Source organism: Passer montanus, unplaced genomic scaffold (assembly GCF_014805655.1).
Source record: "Passer montanus isolate IOZ18808 unplaced genomic scaffold, ASM1480565v1 scaffold66, whole genome shotgun sequence".
In the NCBI taxonomy this organism is placed as follows: Eukaryota; Metazoa; Chordata; class Aves; order Passeriformes; family Passeridae; genus Passer; species Passer montanus.
In genome coordinates this window covers 869,137-886,885 of record NW_024371704.1, presented here as the reverse complement: position 1 = coordinate 886,885, position 17,749 = coordinate 869,137, and the positions used below count along the sequence as shown (strand labels likewise).

Below are 17,749 nucleotides of genomic sequence, written 5' to 3'. Positions count from 1 at the left end.
TTTGGAACTTCCATTTCTTTCCTACTTGATTACCAGCTGCAAGGCACCAAAGTCCTTTGTTTGTTTGTTTGTTTGTTTGTTTGTTTGTTTGTTGTCCAGGACAGGCCAGTGGTTCATCTTTCCAAGGAAGCATTGCTCGTGGAATGGGACTGGGGCATAGAAATATAATATATGCACTAAAATATTATATATATATATATACTAGAAATACATTATACATACTAGAAATTTAATTGAGGGCTGGATGCCAAATGGAAACAGCTTTAAGCAGAAGCTGAGACTTTGGTAATTCTGAGAGCCTGAATTGCACTTCAGGAACGAGCATGGAGTGAAGGTAAAGGTTGTGGTACAGCAGCTGCCTACAGAGGTGTTGGGCTAAAACAAGAACAATCCGTTTGATACAAGAGGCATTTTTCCCCTCTCTCTTGCCTTCTTAATTCATTACTGACATATGTGAATCCACTGCAGTGTCTGTGCTGTTCAAATGGCTGAATTTGCAGCAAGTCCCATGAAAGGCTGTTCTCCCAACAGCCATTACCAAGAGCAGGAGGAACATTAAACGTTATATTTGACATCAGTGGTTTTAACTGATCTCATTCAAGTCTTCTGTGTTTTGCAGAAAGCATCAATATTTGGGTTGTTGAGCTTTTGGGTGTAAAAAGTGCTGGGTGAATCAGGAAATGAGACACTGAAAGCTAAACAGGTGGAATGGAAAGGATGAAATACCTAAAGGAGTAAGATGTCTTGGGAGAAAAAAGTTTGAATTGCTGTAGCTGGGGAATGGAGACTATTGAAATGGATGCAGCGAGAAGCTAAAGGTGATTCACTACAGACATCAGGGAAGAAATGCTGAAATTATGTTTATGTGGGATGGTTTGGTGAAAATAATTGAAGCTGATACTGAGGTTCCTCACCTCAGTATATATTTCTTATATTGCTCATAAAGAATATGGAATTTTGGAGAAGGCTCCATCACAAGTTATTTGTGTTATTTGGGATAAGGTTGAGGCAGAGCAGAAGCCTGGTTTGGAGAGAGTTTTCATGCTGAATTTTCCCAAAGAATATTTCGTTTGAGCTCTGCTTTCATTGCATTCCTTGATTTTACAGGCAGAAATGAGAACAAAGAAACAAACCCTTTAAAATGGAGCTCATGAGGCCAGATTTCGGTGTTGGCAGTATGGGCATCTGCTCCTGCATTTGTATCTGATGTTAAAGTCTTGGCCCTTAGCCAGTGAGCAGCAGTTTATGACCATCCTGGATGGAGTTCAGAGCTATGCTAAGTGGTTCCATTTGAAAGACATTTTTCAATTACAGAAAAACAATTTGGTGAAGAGGTTCTGTTCAGAAGTACTTGCTGAAATTCCATTTATGCAGCCTGGCATGGTTGCTTGGTTATGTTGCTAAAGCTCTTGTGAAATCTGACCAACTCCCTGGCAAATGTATTACATAAAGAAATCAGGACTGAGTCTGAAGCAAACCTGTGGAGATACATATACACGGACAGACGGACAGACAGATAGATGGATAATGAGACTCAGAGAGAGGTTGGAAATGAAAGTGGAGCCTGGCTTTTCCCTTCAGTAGTTGCTGCAATCAGAAATTCAGTTGAGCATTTCCAGCTTTTGAGAAGCTCTAGAACCAGATGGGAGCCCCATTTTAAAATAAACATCATTTATTGAAGCTGCATCCATTTGCAGCTTTAACTCAAAGATCTGGACTCACAGTGGAAAGAAAGAACAGACACAATTGTCTAATGGAAATTTCAAATTAATTGAATGGTGGAGGTTATTAAAAGTTAATAACAAACATTAACAATATTAGGGAATCATCCATTCACGTGAAGGTACAGAGAGATCTCTGTCCATGGGGATAGAGTCACAGGAGTACAAGGTCATACTTAGAGCAAAAAGCTCTCCCAATGTGGAGGAACACAACGTAACCCCAGCTTTCCCTGTACACAAAATAAGAACTGGGATTCTGCCCTAACACCATTGTTTGAATTCTTTGTGTATAAATGAAGAAGAAAGGCAAAGCTGAAGTTTCTGTGGTGAGGCATGGCTGGTAATTCAGTCCCACCATGGAGCCAAAGCTTTTCTTGGCCAGGAGCTGTGACTGTGCTGGCCCAAAACACGTGGCACTGTGAGAGTGAGGCTCGTGTTCTGACAAGGAAAATTGTGCCTAGTAACAGCTCAGGTTAATTCCTATAATTCCTCACAGGACTGTGTCAGGACAGTATTATTAAGCAACTTACTAATTAAGAATAATACAGAAGGCATTTAAAATTTTGTGGAGGATGGAATTTCTAAGTGATTTTCCATACCATCATTTTTTGACTCATCAGGATAGTGATGTAGATGATTTAGTAATCCAGAAGTTACAGGAGCCTGGCTGTATTGATATGCTGGTTAGAAAGCTAAATGACAAAGGTTTTATTGGGAAATCATCAAAAGAATATGTAAATCACAAAAAAAAAAGTTCCAACCAGTGCTTCAAGTTGGAAATGTGTCAGGAGAAGAGCAGGTTTAGTGCAGAGCTGGAAGTGGGGAAAAGGATGGGATGGGATGGGATGGGATGGGATGGGATGGGATGGGATGGGATGGGATGGGATGGGATGGATGGATGGCCATGGGACCACCTGAGGAACTGGTGAGGAAGTGAAGAATGAGTGTGGAGTAAAGAACTGGACGGGTGTAGAAGAGGACATAGAAGAATCAGGCTAGAATGAGAACAACATCTGCAGGTAGGTGCTGGGCTTCAGTACAAGAGGAAGGAAAATTATTGCTGGAAAAGGAAAAGAGCTATTAGAGCAAAGCCTGTGTTTCAAAAGAAAGAGAAAATAGCAAAGTATTCACCAGCTTTTTGGGTAAATCAGGAGCAGACAGGGAGGTTGCAGAAGATTACATATTTAGATATGAAAGCTATGCATTGAGATTTGCATTCAATTCTTCTCAGATCTTACAAGCTGGAATTACCTCCTATCATTGCAGGTTTGCCAAAATATAAAAGCAATGAGAAAAGATAATATGGTGGTGGAGCAGAATTGCAGTCTTCCTTCTTTTGGAGACCATGACAGCCTAAGTATTAGCCAGAGTCATCCAGCAGATGAGAAAGGTGAATGCCTCTATCTGACAGGGCTGCTTTGGTAACCTGGATTTAAATGAAAATAATTTAAACTACCCATGCTGATGCAGTCCTAGGAAGGGGATGGATTGGACTTACAAAGAGCTCTACCACCACAATTTTTGTGTGTAACTGGCTCTGTGAACACAGGAAAGAGCAACTAATGTCTCCAAGCAATCAGTAGGATTGCAAATGGCAAGTTCAAGGAAAAGGAACACAGTTCAAGGGGTTCACAGTTAGATTTTGTATCTTAATCTAATATATCAGAAACTACTTGGGTCTAGCAGGACATTTTAATTTTGGAAACCGTTGCATGTCATGGACTTAGGCTTGAAAGAGGAGCTGGTCTGCAGTGTCTGAGACAAACTCATTCAGACTTGACCTATGCTGGCTTCTGAGGCAAGGGATGAATAATCCATAAAGAATTAAAAATATTTTTTGGCTGTGAATAAAAGTAGCAACATCCCAGTCAGTCCAGGACAGCAAGTGAAACACAATTTATATCTTTCAGACACTTAAAGCATAGGAGTCAAAAGCGTTAACCCCACTGAAAACCTTGGCAGGGAGCACTGCAAGGAGCTGCCTTCAAAGCACCATAAATCTGCAAAGCGACTGAAGTACCCTACAATTATTACCTTTGTTGTTTATTTAACTATCACTTAGCTGTAGTATTACAAGATGTTCTGTGTAGACTCAAAACCATCAGAGCTATATTAGCTGGGGATTCCTTTTCAGCACTCCCTAGCTGTGTCTGTTCCCTCACCACAGGTTTTTTTTGGATGCTGTCCAGTGGTTCAGCATTAGTGTCATAAATGCTGTGATGGCAGACGGGTTTGTCACCCCCACAGCAGCATCCATTCCAGGCAGGAGCAGCCAGCCCATGCTCCCTGCCCAGCCTTGGCCATGCCCTGAGGACAGGGGAGGGACATTTGGCAGCCCAAGGGGAAGATACTGTGTGTTATCCCCCAAGGCTCACTCATGCCTTGTGTGCACACCGAGCCTTACACCACTTCTTGCTGCTGCCTTACACCACTTCTGAGGTCCCTTCCAACCCAACCCGTTCTGTGATTATTTAGGATTTTTTTCAAGAATGCCCAGAGACTGGACAAGCTGTAGGAGTTCCCAGCCCAGTCAGCCTAAAGAGATGAGCTGAACAAAGTGGTGATTCAGATTTCTGATGTAGACAGAGAGCTGAGGCCTGGGGAAATTAAATGAACTGTGCTGTTGGGCAGCAAGGCACTTATTGGAACTGATCTCCAAACTTGTCCTGCCTCTGCCTCAGCCACAGCTCTGTTGATTCTCCAGTAATGCTCTTGTGGGGTGTTCGTGGATTCACACACAAAAAAGTTATTAGGTTCCTGCAGCACATGCTCTTTAGCAATTAAAGCACTAAAGACCTAAATTTTTGTTCTCCTCTCTGTGAGCAGAAACCCTTGGAGCATCAATACAGTCACTTAAAGCTACACAACATTCATCCATCATTCCTGGTGGCTTCCCTGACTCATACCACCTGGAATTACGTGCTTTGCTTACCACACTCTTGGTTCTTGGAATGGAGCTTCCTAAATCCATTGCCCGTGTGGCTTCTGTGGCACTGTGTCACACCGTGAGATCAGCTGGGCTGTTGGTAGCAGCAGAGACAGCTACATCTCAGCAGCACCCTGATCTGGGGGCTATAAAATCTTTTTTTAACAGCTCTTCATTTATTTTTCTCTGTATCCAAATAAGGATTACCCAGGATAATTATTTGCCCAGGAATACTTAGTTCATCCTCACTTAGGGGACAACAGCTGAGCAGGAGCAGGATTACAGATGCTCTCATCTGTAAAGGGAGTGCCATAAACAGTTAAAGGCCAGGGACTGTTCTGGCCTGATTTACTCTTGTTCTGATTCTCTCAGTTTCATTTTAATATTGAATTAAAGGAGTTTTGCATTACAGAAAATTCACTGCCCACCAAGCTCATCTGCTCCATGAGTACACTCAAAGACAAAAGGGTCCTGGCACAGAGGGGTTTATTTTAAGCAGATGACTTTCACCTACGCCTGTCACTGAGTAATTGTTACACCTACTACAGCTCCCCTCTGGAAAAAAAAAAAAAAAGTCACAGAAGAAAGTTTAAGAAAACACCACATAAGCTTTGTAAAACATAAAGACATAAAGACTTCATTTTAGGTACAGAACTCCATGGGTTAGTGAGCCAGCTAACCTCTACGATAGATTTATGCCAGCAGCGTTGTCTGGCATGGGACTCCAAGGGCATAAAAGTCAGGATTTCACAGTAGTGTAAGGCTAATGATTAAAGTGTGTGTGATGGTAGTCACAGTAACAGCCTGAGCAGGGAAGCACCCGCCTTTCTCTCAGGTGTTCTGACAGCCTGATATTAAAGACCTGCAAGTGTCAGAAGATGTAGGAAATCAGCTGGCCTCTGACAGATTTTACAGCGCAGTGTTTGTGCTGTCAAGGCAGTGAATATGACAAGCTGAGGAATGACAGTAATAGGAGTGTTTTTAAGGGAGCAGCTGAACAAAGATGCCACTGTTGACAATAATGTGCTTAAGTTAAAGGGAGACTCTTGAGCTTGTACTTGGAGAAGATATTATTAAGCCCAGTTTTCTACTTCGGGGTGTTTATTTTGTTTTCAGAGTCTTCTGGTGTGTGTGTCTGTCTGGTTTTACTACCATGGTGAAATACTATTTAGTTGTAATGTGGAAGAAAGATAAAAGCCACTCTGCAACGCTGCTTCACTTGTATCATCGTGACAGTGTAGGCAACATCTGAAGGCTGCGCTGATTAAGATTTAAAATCTCCAATTTTTTTTTCTCCTGCAAGTTTTACAAACAGACAAAAAACCCCAACTTGATTTGGGAGATCTGAAGTTTGAGATTAAGGGTGGCATTGAGCCCCATCTATTTGACCACCAAAAATGAGATCGTTTGCTCAAGCTAGCCATGGGGTGAATGGAGAGTGCTGATGTGCAGAGCACATTTTATGCCACTCATCTCTTTGCAGTCACCAGAGAAGATGCCCAGACAGCTACAACAGATGGGACACTGCACAGTCAGGAGGGAACCTCAGGCTAAGCTGGAGGCACAGCCAAGCCTGGCTTTCCCAGCCACCTCAGCAGGGCTTTAACCCTCCCCACATGAGCCTCCCTGTCCCAGGAGCATCATGTAACAAAGGACTTGGCTTGACAGAAACCAGAATCCACATACTTTAGATCATCCTCTAAGCTTGAAATAATAATGATAACAAGAAACTAGCTTTAAGGACAAAACAGAAGTGTTTCCTGTTTATTTGCTAGAAAGACAAATGAGTGCAAAAAGTACAAAAAGCATTAGGAATCCACAATGTTTATCCAGAGCTGCTCTGGTCTGAGCTCATGAGGACACAGAAACTCTCTTTAAGGAGCATATTCAGAGGTAAAAAAACATAAGCAGATCATTTTGAGGCAAAGAAAAATAAATATTACCTTCCCTTAAAAGTGCTTTTTCTCTGAAGCAGTAGTTTTCATGACTCTGGAAGTAAACTGAAGTTTGGCTTCTGGGTCTGTGTCCCACCTCCATCTCAGGCTTTGATCACCTGCAGCCATTATTAGCTGTGGTGTAAGAACTGGCTCTGGGGGTCAAGAGATTAGTATTAAAAAAAAGGAAGTGCTAATTACAGTCCATTCCAATAAGCTTAGAAATATAGCAGAGACAAGTCCATTATCTCAGAGTTAATAGGGTTACAAAATGTTGACGATGCACATGATCTGCTTTGCTATCAAATGCTACTGAAATTATGGATTGTTGCCACAGCATGGGAGTTGCACCAAATGAATAAGACTTGGGTTTAATAGAGGTCATTGCCTGTGGAAGTCTGGCTTTCAATGGTATTTAAACCCCTGGATGAATACAGGTGCCTAGGTACATTTGCAGATGCTCTGGTTTACACATCTGTGAGCAGTGCAAGTTAGGGAATTCTCTTTTAAAATGTCTCTGAGGTGCCTGTTTGGAACTCCTGCATGGGATTTAGTGTCACCCTGCCTGAGCTGTCTGAGGAGGAGCTGGGGAGGTCCTTCTGTAGTCATCACACAGACACAGCCACCTGCTGTTCCAGAGAGGCAGGGGAGCTCCTAGGGAAAGGGAGTTTTCCTCCCTGGCAGCTGCAGAAGGAGCCTGGATAAACTGAACCCACTGTGGGATGGCAGGGTCAGACGAGATGAATCCCATTCCATGTCAGAAAGAGATTACAGAGCTGGTCATTCTCTTAAAGTTAATGGAAAGAATGATGCATATGCTGTCCCAGGGAAAAATAAATCAGTGCTCATATCCCAGTGTCATCTCCTGTAACACAAGCATATCCATCTTATCACTTGAGAAGGGAAGGAGGATCAGGGAGGCTTTAACTGAAGGACTGCAGGCATCTCAAAGTAGGGGAAGGAGAAGGAGCAGAGGATTAACACAAAGGTTATCTTCTATTCTCTGGATGCTTTTAAACCGGTGTTTCCATTAGTCAGAGCTATGTTCCTACACACCTGGAATTTTTCATCTCTTTATACACTGCTCAACTTCACTGAATTCTTAAAAGTGAGACATACTAATGCCTAAAACACATACAGCTGCAGCCAAGTAAGAAGTTCAGAGGAAAGCGTGGTTTTGTGCATCCAAATCTGTATTCAGGGACCTCACTTTAGCAGGAACTAGAACAATTTTCAATTTGTGGTAACAGAAATTTTGCTGTGACTTAATTTTTCTCAGTTAGCCCATCAGTAAGTATTATTTTTCTTAATGAAAGTTTTTAGTTAATATAAGTACAACTCTTGAAACACCAAGAAAACAGCTGATGTGTTCTGGAGATAGTGTTACTTGCAGTACAGTACTTGGCATGCTGCTTCCAATGTGTAAGTTTAAGAGAAGAGAAAAACTTGTTGTTCAGAACAAGATCTGAATGTGAACCATAACCATGCTCTGGAGCATTTGCCATCACATAAAAAGTTCCTTTGCAAGCAGAGGTTCAGCTTGGCAACTCCTGCAGATAATTTTATGGTGATTTATTCCCTTTTGAAGAGCATCAGATGATACTGATCTTTCCTCTTTTCCGCTGTTGCTTCCTTAAACTGTGACATTTTTGTCACGTTGTTGCCCTGAGCAGCACGAGCACAACTGCAGCAGCACCAGGACTGGTGTCACCTTCTCAGGAGCTTCTCAGCCAGCCTGTTACTGCAGCTCCCCGTGGATGCAGTGTCACCCAACACCTCCCCTTTAGTGCTGCCTTTTGGGATTTTTGATTTCAGAGCAGCTCGGTGAGCCTGAGGTCCTGCACTTGGTAACAATCCGAGGATTTTGGCCAGGATGGCTTGGTCCTTCCCCACCGTTTTTTTTTCTCAAGGTATATTCCCCTGGAAACACAGACCTACACATGTGCCCACATACAGGTATTCTAGGTAACACTGAAAGCTAGACAAGTGCCTTTCTATTATATGCATAAAAATATTCTGCTCTGACAGACATTTTCATTTAAAAAACCCAGTCCTAGACAAGAAGGTATTTTCCTTTTATGCTCAAGATATTATTTTAAATATATTTAACATGCCTCATTAACACATCCAGAAAGGTTTTGACATCTTGAAGACTCTGCTTCAAAAGTTTCTGCTTTAATACTTTTTACTTTGTTTTGAAGCTCCTTTAAAAATCCAAAATGCTACCAAAAAGGCCAACTAAAATGTAATATAAACAAGCTCAAGTCCAGCTGAAAGGGAGCTTTACAGTAATGGTTTGGGTCTAGAAATCCTTATAAAAAGGCTTTAAGTTCTTTTATAGAAAGGATTTTCTTCTATCAGATAAATGCTTTCTTTGCTCTGAGTAACTTTCTGGTGATTTCTTGCTTGAAAAAGATTTGTCAAGTTCTGAGATCTGTTTAAGCTCCAGGAATAATGCCCCTTCATCTAGGTCACAGTTCCACAGAGCAAGAAGTTAAGAGAAGTCCCCTTTTTCCATCAGCCAAACAGTACTCCATGCCTTTACTCTTTGGAGGGAAATGCATCAGGCCACATCATCCCACTCCACACTCATTTATCAGCCAGGCCAAATCTCCACATGCAGTTTTAAGGACGTGAATAATTGAATTTCTGCTAACACACTGCTTGGGTAGTTTGAGGTTTTTCTGTGTTCCAGGGGAATCGCTTTCCACCTTTGTAAATTTCTACTGAATAATTTGTCTGAGAAACTTCTCTGCACTGACTTTCCTGTTATTACCTTTTTATGCTACCTGGGTCTAGGACACCTGTACCATGTAGCCCTACTCAGCCTAAAAAGCTGCCTTTCTGTTCAGGAGGCCTGACTGTTGCTGTCCTGCTGAAAGGCAAACAAGGAGTGGGTTTAGCTTGTGCTGTAAGTCCTTGTTGCAGTGAAGGCTCTGTTTGTGGTGTCCTGATCCTGCCTCATTTGAGAACGTGATTGCACTGAGTTGAATGACTTCACACACATGCGGTGAGTCACGAGCTTGAGAGCACTCTGAGATGAGCTAATTTTCCCTAAAATGCTTTGCCAAATCTATGTCTATTTAAATACTTCTGAGAAAGGGGAAAGAAAAAAGTCTCTGGAGAGAATGACAAAAGGATTTTATTTTGGTACCAGTATATTAAACACCTGTATCAGCAGATTCTTGGACGTCTTCTCTCTTTCCCAGCTTTCCTTTTGGTCTTCATTACTCAGAATATTTAGTGAATTGCTTCAAGGGAATTACAAACTGCTCAAAATTATTCTTCTATGCCATGACCCTTGAAAGATCTACATAGCATGTGAAGACAAAGGGAGGAAGGGTGTCATCATTTTTTCCACAAGAATATTTAGGAGGTTTTACTCACATTTGAGAATGGAGTACTTATAATAATGTCTAAAAAGTGCATTCCTAAGCAAAACATAGAGTACAAGAAATAGTTGTTACATTTGTTGAAAGCTGTTTATAGAACAAAAAAAAAATTGTCCACCATCTATCATATGTTGAAATCAGTTGCCTGGTAAATAACATTCTGCTCAGTGTGACAGTAATGAAGAATTTTATCTACAGCCACTGCAATCATAGTTTGCAGCCCTTGTAAATATTCCATTTACTTTTATGTAGGCAAGCACATTAAGTGTTAGCCAAATTACTGAAGGGAAGGTCTGGGTATTTTTACCTTTCACACCTCACTCGAGAGGTGCCCAATTCCAGGCTGAGGGATCCTGCTGAAGATGCAAATGGTTGCAGCTCCAGTAATGACAAAAGACCTAAATTCAGAGGGAATATAATCCATTAGGGCTGTGCAATTTGTAACATTACCATGAAGTGACATTCCTTTTAAAAAGGGAGTGGGGAAGAAAATATGTCTGATGCAATGTGTAATGTAAGGAAGTGGAAGCCTTTGGTAAGTAAGGTTCAAAAAACCACACTTATCTTAGAATATATTCCATTGACTAACACTCATGTGCCAAAATTAAGCTAAAATACATTCTGACTATTCTTGAACAGAGTTTAAAAGTTCTGAGTAATGACATTGGTTGAACCATTAGTGTAAGTCCTTAAAATATAAGTAGTTTCTTGATACCTTCCACTTTGGGTCATCTTTCTTTGGGAAAAACCCACACAACAAAACCAGATGCTGCTCTACATGCACAGGAGAAATCAATGGATAGGATCAATATTCCCTCCACAGGTAATAAATGCTGAGAAGCATTTCTGTCTGTCTAAATTGATCCTAGAGAATTCTTTCAATTGGTTCTGATGTGTATAAAAACCATTTCCCTATCGATCAAAGCTTTTCTTGCTTTCTTTCTTTGATATGTTATTTCATCTCTGCCATCAGGAATGGTCTCAGGCTTCTGTATGCAGTTATGATAAACAGAATTTCTTCAATCCACGCAAGTTTTTTTTCTTTTTCATTTAAACCCAGAAATAGCTGGGTTTGTCTTTGAAGGTGGATGTTTTGCTTACAGTTAGGCAGTGCAAGTAATTTTTAAACTGGGGAAGTTATCACATCAGAATTATTTGCAAGGAAGTCTAAAGTAACTGCTGTACTTCTACTAGAAACAACTGCCCAAATCCTGCTCCTCGACTTCTCTGTTGTCTCTGAGAGGAGAAGCTGCTGGAGCAGAGAGGAGACATTTTGATCTGTCACTGTCCTTGTTCTGCCCCATTTTTGAGCAGAAGACTTCACCTGAGCTGCTGAGTCTATGAAAATGTTCCTGGGAGCGAGCAAACAGTGCCAGTTATCAGGAAGAATGTCTCAGCCTGATGTGCCTGGGGAGCTGTGGAGTTTGTGACTTTTGTTACAACACTATTTTATTAGCGTTGAAGCTGCTTGACTGCTCCAGAAACATGAAGTACTGGCAGGCTAAACCAGAACTTTTCAGAGTATTTGACAATGGGATGTTACAGAATTAATAAATTAATTTGCCCAAAGAAAAGTTTAATGTTTTAATGGGCATATGAAAAGGCACACCAGGGAGGAGCAGTGATGGTTTGCTCCAAAACTGTCACAGTTTGCATCTGTTTGGACATGTAAAGCAGTGTGTAGTGTGGTCCTGGCAAGGTTTCACTCAAAATTTCATTGTACAAGGAAGACAGCAATCATGGCTGTGATTTCTGTTAGGCTCTTATGAAATATAAATTGTCAAACTGTCTTTTGACAAGTACAGGTTTTGTTCCTTTTACCCCAAGTAATTTGGAACCATCAACCCAGCAAATTAATCTTGTCTAGTTCTGTCTTCTGAAGAAATGCAGTAACAAATTAGATTGCTTCAACACGCCTGCACTATTTTAAATTTATCCACCAGTTCAAATTAGGAGATGGATTTCATACTGTATTCACAGGAGGGGCTTTGGTTCCTTAGGATTCCTTTCCATAGGTATGCAAAGTTCCTTGCAGATGAGAAAAAGCAGGTTGCTTACTTATATCTAACACAACTGAGCCTCACTGAATGCAATGACTTTGCTTTTAAGCTCACATGTTTAGGTCAGTATGGACACTCCAGCAAATTTGGTGGGATTTTTGCCAGATTCCTGCTTTTGGCACTTTATGGCTACGGTCTTTATCAAACCCATAACTTTATGTACATTTGGAAAATGTACAAGAACGGATTTGCATACAACATAATTAATTTTAACTACCCCCTTTTCCCGAGTGGGGTATGTATTCTAAAAGTAAAAAAAATAAAAAAATAAATAAAATAAATTACTAAAACATTATTGTCTCTGAGGCACTAAATAAATTTAGGGTTCAGTGCTTGTCTCAAAACAATGTAAATGTACAGTTTTAGTAGCAGGAATAGTTCTTCTAGAAGGGCATGGATGATTTTTATTTTTTTAAATACAAATGTATCTCCAACCCAAACAACAGCACTGCATTGTAATTAATCAATGCCTAAAAGGAAGAGCATTGCCAGTTTGGAGACAAGAACAGAGCTTTTCTCTGTAGGACACTGGGACTGGAAATCACAGCAGTACTTAACTCCAGTTCTGGGGAAAACAGAGAGCTGAAATTGCAGTGATTCCCCAGAGTAAATCCAGTCTGGTCCAAGCAGAAATGTGACCATCCAGAGATTCCAGATTCTGCCTGCCCCGCAGCTCCCAGGGGAGGTGGGATACAGACATTTTTCATGGAAATCCTGTTTCACCATCCCCTGTGGGTGATCTGGGTCTGGCTTGGCTCCACGTTTCTCTGTGGATCCCCAAGGAAGGACTGAAGCCTGAGGTTTACACACGGAGTAAGCACCATCAGCCAAGTACATTTTAATGCAGAGCTTTTTTCTTGGCTAAGCTGTCATCCCCTCAAGGATTCCTTGCACAGGAGTTGTTTGTACCTTTAATTGGCTTTGCTACCTTTCTTTACCTTTTCCAACTCACTACATCCCTCCTGAAGCAAGTGTCCAGATGGTCAGAACTTATGTTATTCTAAGGACATAATCAGAAAAATTAGTATCTGTGTTTAGCAATGGGCAACAGCAAATCAGTTGTGACCAGTACAAAGGATGCTGCTGAAGGGTCTCCTTGTGGTGGCAATGTGCTTTGTCATCACTCCTTGTCTGCCAGGTTGAGGGAGAAGGCTGAGCTCAGGATTGGCGTGGGGCCAGGCAGAGCAAAGCTTCACTTTATCTCCTCAAGTTGCCAAGTTCACCCACAGATCCAGAGCAGGTTCTGGAAGCCTTGTGAGCTGGAGATCCAGAGGCTGTGAGATCTAAGGTCAGAGTCTTGGAGACTTTGCATCTTCTAAGCAGAATCTACTCATTTCAATGCAAATCAGCCTGACTGCTCAGTTCAGTGAGTTTGCATAGACCAGCCCCACCTGACAGCTGGGTCAAAGGTATGAAGAACAACCTCTGTTCAGTCTTTTATCTTCCTCCAGTGTTATATCAAAGTGCCTTTGTTAGTGACAAGTAAGTATTCTTCATTAAAATACAGTCTTGCATCACAATTATGTAGTAGTTTTTGTTTGCTTTCCTAATTGGAAAAAATTTTGAAAGAGCAATAAAACACAATTTGTTCCCTCTTCCCAAAATGAAACATCTCCTTTCGGAGGGAAGGAGGGAGTAAATTTACATTATAATGAGCAAATTGTTATGAGCCCGTAGATCTGTGTTGACATAAAGGGTGAGGGAAATGAGATGTTGTCATTTTGTGCATTCCCCCTCACACACATCTGCCTGTGCATCCTGCTGCTACTGCGCCAGGAGGTGACTGTAGCATGGTCAGTGATAGTAACACATCCTAACCCAGGGAGAAACTCCTGAAATGAATCATTCTTCACCAGGGCTGCCAAGTGCACCTCCATCCTTCCCCCAGTGAGTGCCAGTGATGGAGGTAGTGTGGCATGCTAATGCCCCTCCAACTGGCTGGTTTTTACTGACCCTCTCTATTTTCCCCTTGGCTTTGTCAATTCTCAGGACTGTCAGAATACTGGCATGGTCTGACAGGATGACTGCTATGCTTTTGCTTCAGGCATGTGACTTACCTAGCAAAGCATGCAGAAAAATGCAGGGTTGGGGCCTGCCCCGGCCCTGCTCAACCCAGGGAGTGAATGAGCTGAAGCTTTTTCTCAGTTGTCATTCTGTCCTGCCCTTGCTTTCTGGAAGTGGACTGCAGCTGTCCAGACCTTTTCTCCTGCCTATCCCTCTCTGTAACAAGTGGGTTCATTAGTGGTTTTGAGAAGCTGGAAGTGACATTAACCCCCTGCCCAGCTGTTGTGGTGTCAGGGCTGCAGGCAAAATGGCATTTGTTTGGCTGCTGGAGAAGTCATCCAGCCTGGAGAGTCTCGCTGCAAGTGCAATCCGTATGCAATGCTTCTGTCAGCAAAGACTTGCTGGAGGAGAGTTTATAATAAATATTCACATCTGCTGCTTTGGACACTCTAATCCATCCTACAGATCTTTGCTGTGTCAGGCTTTGTTCTAGATGAAGAAGCCGGGTAGTTGTAAAGGTTTGCAAATAGGGCATATTTATCATGGTTAGCTCTACTTGCTAGTTCCCATTCTTGCACAAATATCCATGACCACACTAAGCGTAAGTTGTGGTTAAATATTCTCAGTGCATTTGTAAGCTGTTTGAGGCTACGTGTTTCTTTTGATAAATGGCAAAATGAAGCCATCAGATCTTCATGAGCAGAACAGACAGCATCATTGTTATGACCTAGTTTGAACAGAGGGATGATACATTCCCTGGATAAACTGTACATCCCGTAGGCACACCCAGGGCCCTAAAGTGTTAAAACTGGGATAAATTCCTCCATGCTCACGTCTGTTGGACAGTATGTCCTCACTGGCTATTTGGTGAATAACCTGAGTTACTAAAAATAGAAAAATGTCTCCTGTTTTTCATAATCTTCCCAAAAATTATGACCTTGGTGCCAGATGGACTTGGTCTACGTCAATTTCAATTATTCTTCTGCTGGTGATGTCTTTGCTTTCAGAGAGAAAATCTCGATACATAAGAAGAGCTGTAATCACTTGCAGGGTGTATTGAACTTGCTGTAAATAGAAAAAAGGTGTTTGACCAAGATCACAATTGACACTACGGTGATCCCATTGTTGTTAGGACCACATCAGATTTGAAATTAATGTATTGACTTTTTTTTTTGTTTTGTACCTGAAACTCATTATTATTATAGTTAATTTCTAAAGGAGAATAGAATCTTTATCTGGAGGCTGGGTAAGTAAGAGGCGCTTCAAACATATCACTTACCAGCTATTACCTGTGCTTTTATTTAAGCAGGAAGATAATAAACACATTCTGCTTCCTTAAAAGTGTTGAAAACTGAGTCCATTTGATTTGCAAAAAAGCACATGGAACCTGAGAGCTCCTTAGAACCTTTTTTAGGTCTTCTTTTATTTTTTCTACTGTTAAACACTGTTCTATACTAAGGATTTAAATATCATTTTTTTCCATAAGGATATAAGGGAGCAAGCACTCAGTACAGTTAGATGCCCGACCTTCTGGAAATTCAGCTGAAAACTCATATCCTCATGTCCTAGAGTGGTACAAGAAAAGCAATGTCAAAAGCATGGTCTGATGTTGATACCTCCGGGTATTAGGGGAGAATCTACTCCTCTGGTGCTCAGTCTGTGTTTCAGAATCTGTCCCTGAATAATTGTATTCAAATATAATGGATATGATTGTCCTGCTCTGGTCTGCACTGGGGAAGCCCCGCCTTGAGTATTGTGTGCAGTTTTGGTCTCTGTAACATAAAAAAAAAATTAAGCTATCAGAGAACATCCAAAGGGCAACAATGATGGTGAAGGGCCTTGAGGAGTGACTGAGGGCACTTGGTCTGTTCAGCTGGAGGAGACTGAGGGGGGACTCACCAGGGTTTGCAACTTCCTTGTGAGGGGAAGTGGAGGGGCAGACACTGATCTCTGATGAGTGACAGACCTGTCACTGATGTGGGGACCAGTGACAGGACCTGTGGCAATGGCCTGAAGCTGTGTCAGGGGAGGTTTAGGTTGGATATTAGGGAAAGGTTCTTCCTCCAGAGGGTGGTTGGGCACTGGCACAGGCTCCCCAGGGAATGGTCACAGCACCAAACCGGACAGAGTTCAAGAAAGGTTCGGACAACAGCCTTGGGCACATGGTGTGACCCTTGCGGTGTCCTGTGCAGGGCCATGAGTTGGACTCCATGATCCTTGTGGGTCCCTTCCAACACAGCAGATTCTGTGATTCTGTCCAAGTAGCCAGGCTCCTTGTGAGGAGAACATGAGGTCTCCAGACTGGCCTAATCACTCCAAAATCCAATCTCATTGTTATTGATCCATCCAACTTTCTGTTAATTTATCTCAGAAAACAGGAGTACACGCGAGTCTCTTTAAAGCCAACATCTCAAAACTTCCCGCGCCGCTCTCTCGTGTGTCCTTTGCCAACCTCGATGATCCTTTGCCGTGTGTTTCAGGTGACCTGGTGGCCGTGGCCAGCAGCGAGGGCTCCGTGAAGGTGCTGTCCGTGGCCGTGGGCCAGCTCTCCGTCCTGCGCGGCCCCGGGGTCGAGGTGCGCTGCGTGCGCTTCCACAGCCAGGATTCCCTGCTGTCCGCGGGTGCCGACGGCAGGGTTTGCCTCTGGACCTGGGCACCGTGACACGCGTGGCCCCCGCCGCCTTCCACAAGAGCGGTCTGACAGCAGCACTGCGGGTTTGTAGCTTCACAGCTCGTGCTTGCGCTATTCGGGGAATGTTCGCCCAAACGCAGCATTAGTTAGCATTTTATCCAAATAAACTCCCCTCTTCCTGCTGTCACCGTGTTTTCCCCAACACCAAGAATCTCTCTTTTGGTGGTTTCTGGAGAAGCAGCTTTACAATGACGCCTAATGCCGGCGCAGCCGAATTGCAAGGAGATTGATTTTTAATGTAGCGCAGCCCGAGCCACAGGAGCCGGGGCGCCCCTTCCCCGGCGCAGCCGCCTGTGGGAAGATGAGGCGAAGTTTCCACAATGCGGCCATGGGGGATGTTTTCCCGGACACCGCCGGGGCAGCGGCAATGAGCCGGAGCTGGAGAGCGCGGAGGGGCTGAGAGAACCCCCAGCCCGAGGATCCGAGGGCAGCCGGGCTGAGGGGAGCCCCAGCCGGTGGATCTGAGGAGACAGCGGGGCCGAGGGGCTGGGCTGAGGGCAACCGGGCTGAGGAGAGCTCCAGCCGGTGCATCTGAGGGGAACCGGGCTGAAGGGAGCTGCAGACTGTGGATCTGAGGGAACCGGGCTGAAGGGAGCTCCAGCTGGTGCATCTGAGGGGAATCGGGCTGAGGGGAGCTGCAGGCTGTGATCTGAGGGGAATCGGGCTGAGGGGAGCTGCAGCCGGTTGATCTGAGGGGAACCGGGCTGAATGGAGCTGCAGACTGTGGATCTGAGGGGAACCGGGCTGAAGGGAGTTCCACCCGGTGCATCTGAGGGGAACCGGGCTGAGGGGAGCTGCAGCCGGTGCATGGAAGAGAGCCGGCCTGACGGGAGCTCCAGCCGGTGGATCTGACGGGAGCCGGTGGATCTGAGGGGACCGGCAGGTCTGAGCGGAGCCGTCGCCCCAGCCGGCGGCAGGCGGAGCAGCGGCCGGGGCGGGGGCGCCCCGCCCCTGCATTATTTTTTGGGTTTTACCCCCCCGGCTCTTCTCTCTTCTTCTTTTTTTTTTTCTTTTTTTTTT

At 43.4% G+C, this 17,749-nt stretch overlaps 1 protein-coding gene across 3 annotated transcripts in view; it reads left to right on the top strand.

Annotated features, from left to right (window-relative positions):
* SPAG16 (sperm associated antigen 16) overlaps positions 1-16,927 on the top strand; it is a 360,194-nt gene extending 343,267 nt beyond the window's left edge. For all 3 annotated transcript variants that reach the window (XM_039728694.1, XM_039728693.1, XM_039728695.1), the window contains one exon: positions 16,518-16,927. In XM_039728694.1, the coding sequence (XP_039584628.1) occupies positions 16,518-16,699 (182 nt within the window). In that variant the 3' untranslated portion in view covers positions 16,700-16,927. The remainder of the gene's footprint in view (positions 1-16,517) is intronic.
* Positions 16,928-17,749: the final 822 nt, after the last annotated feature.